Raw genomic sequence first — 6,103 nt, 5'->3', positions numbered from 1 at the left:
TTATTCAATCGTTTGCATTTTTCACTAAAGCTAGAGTCACAATAACGGGCTAAAAGAGCCACATGTAGCTCCGGAGCCACAGGTTGCAGACCTCTGGGTTAGGTCAATGCAAGGATGCAAATGACGTCCTGCGGCGTGATTTGACTCTCATGGCGGTCTGGTAGCCGCACGTTTTGGACGTCACAGCATGTTGAGAGTTGAAAAATCTGAACTTTGTTAAAGTAGACCAATCAAGGACTCACAGAAACGGGACATATTAATGATAGGATGTCCAAATCCAACATGGAGGAGAATCTGAATGTTTTTCCATCACGTCAATACTAAAAGTTCCTCTAATTTTATCACAAAACTGACGGTTGCGATTGTGTCTTTTAGAGTCATGGTTTGGATCATGAATCCGTGGAACATAGATCTTCCGTGATCCCATTGCACCCGTCTTTGTTTTGTGTTTTTGCCCTCCTTATATTAATGCAAGTCACTGGGTCACAGAAGTGGGTCACGCACAGGAGTCTGTTTCACACCAGTTCTGATGATGATGTTCTTCTGAAAACTGTTTCTCAGAAATTCTTCTGTTTCCTTTTCATCCACCTCAACCTTCCTGGGAACGCCTCGCTGTCAAAGGCCCAGGTAAGACGGTTCTTTAATGGAGCTGAAGAAGTGACGGATACATGTTTGTGTCTTCCTGGATTTTTGTTCTGATAGACATTTATCAGTAGATCATTTAGCACTCAGATGTAGCTGAGACGTTCATGCATGAGGACTAGAGTTCTTCTTGACTCTGAAGTCTTTCCTGCAGCAGGAAAGTTAACATTTGTGGTTCTTGTCCTCAGGTGTACGAGGTGGTGCCGTGTCAGAGCGACTGTAACCAGTATGTTTGGGTCGCGGAGCCCTGGAGTGTTTGGAAGGTCAGCAACGTTGACCTGAAGGAGAACTGCGGGGAGGGCGTCCAGACCAGAAAAGTCAGGTACTTACAGGAAAGTTCCTGTCTCCATGACAACCAAACTACATCACTTGGTTGGCCCTCGAGCATTTTGAGCTCACCAAATCTACCCCTCTTTGCTAAAAGTTTGGACACCCTTGTGCTAAAGGGTAACCAAACAGGGAAGTTGGAGGCGGACTCCACCCACAGCCAAAATTTAAAAATTCAATCAGAGGGGCGGGGCTTGGGAACGGGAGTTTTTGTGACTGGAGCAGCAGATCATGACGTGGGAATCCTAAATCTACATGGTTCGACCAATCACACAATTCAATTGTAATACATCATTTTAACCTGTAGGGGGCAGCACACAGACAGTTGTAGGGTATATTTTCAAGAATAAAACAAGTTTATTTTAATTTTTCTAAAATGTGTCAATGACCAGCATTTTTAAAGTCCCATTTATAGAGATCAACAGACACAAAAAAGTTGATTTAGGGTTTAGTTACCCTTTAAAGTGTTAAAAAAAGATTCAGAAAAATGTGTTTGGTGCCACAGCTGCGAGTCTTTTAGTCTCTCACCAACTCTGAGACCAGATTTAAACTCAGAGACTGACCAAAATGAGACCAAAGACCTGAAGGCTGGATCCTGACTTGTGACTGGAAACTTAGACTGGCAGAAAATGTTCAATAAAATCCAGTCGACTTGTTAGATTCTACAGTTGGAACAGAAAGACCAAGAGCAGCATGGAGAGTTAACCTTAAAGCAAATGTCTGGATGTCATTCTGGACAGTAGAAGGTTGGTGGTGACGGATCGACAGACGTCATATTCAGGGTCAGCCCTAGCGCAGGCAACCTGGGCGGCCGCCTATGGCACCATCTGCTGGAGGGGACGCCAAATTGGGGAAAAAAGATATTCATTAAAACCATGAATAAAATAACTCAGAAGTTTGACATAATCAATAATTTTGCCTGACGCAGCCTCTGTTGAAGCTAGAAGGTGAAGGTGGTGGTGGGGGGGGGTGGGGTGTTACCTTTTAGAAACTTTTAGAAAATGAAAAGCATCAAAACAAGCCCTCAGCGGCAGCTTGAAGGTCAAAAAAGAAAGGAAGTGGAGGAAAAAAACAGACTCAAATCGGAGGTCTAGTTTTTTTTTACTTTCAATTACTTGAAAATTCACCCCTCCCCCATTTTGGTTGCAAAATATTCTTGTTTTTGGTCGGAAGAGAAAAATTTAACCAGCGATCTAGTTTTTTTTTTCCCTCTTTTTAAACCCTTAAAAACGGAACTCTTTAATCACGTTTCGTCTAGGCCGCCATGCAGCTCAGGGCCGGTCCTGATCATATTTCTACATCAACAGTCCTCCTCTTTCCGTTAGCGTCCCAGTACCGCCGTTCTGAAGCATCCTGGCGACTGAACCTGATGAAACGTCTGGTCCTGCAGGTGCATGCTCAACACGGTGGACGGGCCCTCAGAGGCGGTGGAGGACTACCTCTGCGACCCGGAGGAGATGCCGCTGGGCGCCCGGGAGAGCCGACTTCCCTGCCCAGAAGACTGCGTCCTCAACGACTGGGGCCCCTGGAGCCGCTGCAGCCTGGTGAGAACCGAAGCCGGCTCAGAGCGCCGGCTCAGAGCACCGCCTCAGCCGCCCGCGACGGGGGAATCTCAGATTGGTGTGAAACCCGCTGAGATTTATCTTGATATTTTTTTTTTTCCTTTTTGCCGCATACATTTCCCCGAGGCGGAGAATTTCAGGGCTTACTGTTATTGTGAGCGCGGCGTCAGCTGTTTCATCTGGAGGTTGATTCTCATTCACCGCGGTGGAGAAAGGAGATGAAATGACTGAAAAGCAGAAGGAAACGCCTGATAGATGAATCTCCAGTTTTACTCTGTTCAGTGAGGAAGACTTCCAGTCGTCATGTATGTGCAGAGCAGGAATCAAACTACAGACTCCAACAGGCTCATTCTGTGATGGTCACATTAATCAGAAATGATCTTAACAAAACTGATGTTTTGGTAAAACTTTGGGGTTTGAGAGTTGAGATGATTACTGTTTATGCGGCGCCGGTTCTGAACTTGTGCTTCAAAAATGAATATAACAAACATGACACATATTTTTCATGAATATTGAAGCATAATGAAAAAGACGGATTTTACCGCTCATCGCCATGACGACCGTCTTTTTTCAGAGCATTGTACTGCAGAATATTTTTTTTTTATTGCAGATGATGAGTATTAGTAGTCAAGAAGGTTGATGTTTGGCGCAAAATTCATTGGCAATAAAACTGAAAATATTAGCATCAAAATATAAAAAAATACAAACATAAACAATTAACTTTGTTTATTTAAAAATAAGTAAATAAAAAAGCAAATAATTAGATTGTAGAAGTGCAACTGGGTCAAAACATTTTTTTTTTCAATTTTTTTTCTCAAATTTACAATGTCTTGTTTTTTTTAAATAAAATAAAAATCAGTTATAATGGTTATTTTCAAGTTTTCAATCAATTTTTTCGTTCACTTTAAGCTGATCCTGATTTGACCCCGTACTTATCCACCGGTACCGGTACCCATCTCCATCTGAGAGTGGACCTGACCATGAAACCATAGATAAGTGACCAATATTGAGGGAACTGTATGGATTTTGCTGGGACCTTCTCATCCACAGCAGACACTCCGGTCAGAGATACACACGGACTCCATCAACGGTTTACTGAGGGTTATATCAGCAATAGAAAGTTGTATCTGTAACAACATTGTCTCATTTTCTTTACAAAAGAACTTGTAATTATAGTCACATAACTTAACAAAATACATGTTAAACATGAAGATCTGAAGGTTTAAAGTATGAACTTCATCACAATCCCTCTCCACTGACTCAAAAAGGTAACTTCAAATAAACACACTAACTGAACTAGGACCCCTAAGGTGTCCATCGCTTTGCCTGAACAAATCATTACATAAGTCTATCAATACTGGAGGAATTTCCAACAGTTTTTTGCCGAGTGGCTGGATGACGTTCTCATGGATTCAGGACGTCTCCTTTGGGTTCCTCTACCTGTGACTCCTCAGACTGGAGGTGAATCGCTGCTTTACATTCTCTGCTCCACCTGCTGTTGTCCCAGCAGCACTCTGCCCATTGGTAATCACAGCCCATTCTGCCCAGAGTGCCTACACACCAACTTCCCACAATTCCAGTCTCTCCATGGAGTCTGCAGTGGCAGCAGCGGGAGCTCGCACATGTTTTATTCATCCTGTCAGCAATGGAGCCGTTCACAAAGCTGTCATTTGCTCCCCAACTCTCTGCTCTGTGAGAACGGAGAACCTTTGGCTTTCCAACGCAGGAGAATCTCTGTCCAGGCTTTCCTGTCATTTCCTGCTGGAAAAAATCCCAATTCTGGGAAAGATAAACGTGAACAATCGACTTTCCTTTTTCATGCTTTTTAGTCTTGAAGAACCACATCCAGGAAGGATGTGATCATGGAGAATGTCTGCTCGTTCTCCTCCTGAACTCTACCATAGTTTACTTATTTTTATGCAGATGATAAGAAAAAGTTCTTCTAATTTTTGTTTTTTTTTTTCTAATTTTTCCCTCCTCGGACTAATGCTGGACAGAAAGTTGTCCAACTGGATCACAGAGACCGAGTACCGCTGAAAGCGTCCATCGTTCAGACACAGCTCCTGCAGTAGATGGTGAAGCTCACAGTACCGGGAGAGTCTGAATGATCTCATGAACCCAGACATGAGTTACTGATGCTTTAGTAGATGTTTTAAAATAAATAAACCTGATCTTTCAACATCATTTATGTCTCCCATGCAGATAAACAGTCAACGCTTTGATGTAGAGGTTAGGCTAAAACATTTAGCTCCTCCCACATGCAGTGCCTGCATCAGGTGTAAGAACACATTTTTAAAAAGAGTTGAATTTGATGCACGTCTAACTCACATCCACCACAACTGTTTACGAGAATTACATTTGAACAATCCACAATTTATGCAGCTAAAGAAGAATCTAAACGACCTTTCCAAACGATCTTTTGTTAATACAGAAATGCAAAGTTTTTGGAAAAGTTGCACAAGAATTTCTTCTTGAATCAACTGTGTTTAAACTGGAGGATAAATACAAGAAACTTGAACAAATGAAAAACCCCTCAGACTCCAGACTGATCCGTCTCTACATAGTCTGTGTGTCCTGAAGAAGACAGAAACTTTAACGGAGAGCTGAAGCGCCGCTGATGTCATAACTGTTGTAACGCTCCGAGAAGCTCAGCAGGAAGTCGACATCAAAACCCGCTTACACAACAGAAAACACGACTGCAGGAACAGACACCTGAGGATCAGACGCAGTCTGCTTTTAATGAGCTCTCCAGTCGTTTAATGCCGCAGAGATCCAGGCAGCAGCGGTTCTTTTTCCTGCCGTCTGCGGTCCAAATCCAGGTCAGAACAGGGACGTTAGTGAGGATCATTAAACGGTGATCCTTGTTTCTGCAAACGATGACCGCGTTTTTAACTTCTGATTTCAGCCCTGCACCAGAACCAACAGTCGAGTCCGGACGGCGTACACCATCCGATCCCCCAGCGTGGGCCGGGAGTGTCCCGACACGACGGACAAAGAAGCCTGCAGCCTGAACCTGAACTGCTTCAACTACTTCTACAACATCACAGGTACCGGCTCCTGCTTCTGTTTGTGGCTCTTCGAGCAAAGGAAACCTGTGGAGGGAAAAATGGAGAACTCTTACATGTAAGAACACGATAAAATAGACCCCGGTTGATAGGTGGCGCTATAAATGATGCAATTGTGTTAACGCCTTTATCTCAAAAACGACTTCACCTAGCTGAATAAAAGGTAACACGTATGTTGTATGAGGGGTCTTGTATAACAGCTAGGAAGCTAGCTTTGATAGTTGATGGCATTTCATAATGTAACCATAGCAACCGCACAACTTTTTCCAAAAGTATTCACTTAATAGATTGAGGTCATTAGTACACATGCTGCAGGTAAGAAGACCTATAAAAAGCCTATGACCTCTGACCTTTGCAGAGGGTATCACCTTAAGGTAAATGGGATCAAAGATGAAAGATGTTTCATTGACCTGGAAGTTTTTCTGTCCCGAATCCCTCCTGAACAAATGGTCAGCTTAGAGCAGAGGTCCCCAACCACCGAGCAGCAGACCGGTTCTGACCGCAGAA

General features: G+C 43.4%; 1 protein-coding gene across 1 annotated transcript; it reads left to right on the top strand.

The window, feature by feature from the left end:
• The first annotated feature begins 149 nt into the window (after positions 1–149).
• On the top strand, positions 150–5,673 carry LOC112142334 (thrombospondin type-1 domain-containing protein 7A-like). The gene is made up of 4 exons (XM_036211275.1): positions 150–160; positions 797–964; positions 2,360–2,513; positions 5,437–5,673. The coding sequence occupies exons 1-4, from the start codon at positions 150–152 to the stop codon at positions 5,656–5,658; spliced, it is 555 nt and encodes a 184-aa protein (XP_036067168.1). The 3' UTR covers positions 5,659–5,673.
• Positions 5,674–6,103: the final 430 nt, after the last annotated feature.

Source organism: Oryzias melastigma, unplaced genomic scaffold, assembly GCF_002922805.2.
Source record: "Oryzias melastigma strain HK-1 unplaced genomic scaffold, ASM292280v2 sc01910, whole genome shotgun sequence".
Classification (NCBI taxonomy): Eukaryota; Metazoa; Chordata; class Actinopteri; order Beloniformes; family Adrianichthyidae; genus Oryzias; species Oryzias melastigma.
Note: the sequence above shows the minus strand (reverse complement) of the source record. Positions and strands in the feature narration are given on the sequence as shown.

Coding starts and splice junctions, on each gene's coding strand:
- LOC112142334 (XM_036211275.1), top strand. Junction 965..2,359: donor GTCCAGACCAGAAAAGTCAG/GTACTTACAGGA, acceptor CTGGTCCTGCAG/GTGCATGCTCAACACGGTGG. Junction 2,514..5,436: donor CCTGGAGCCGCTGCAGCCTG/GTGAGAACCGAA, acceptor TTCTGATTTCAG/CCCTGCACCAGAACCAACAG.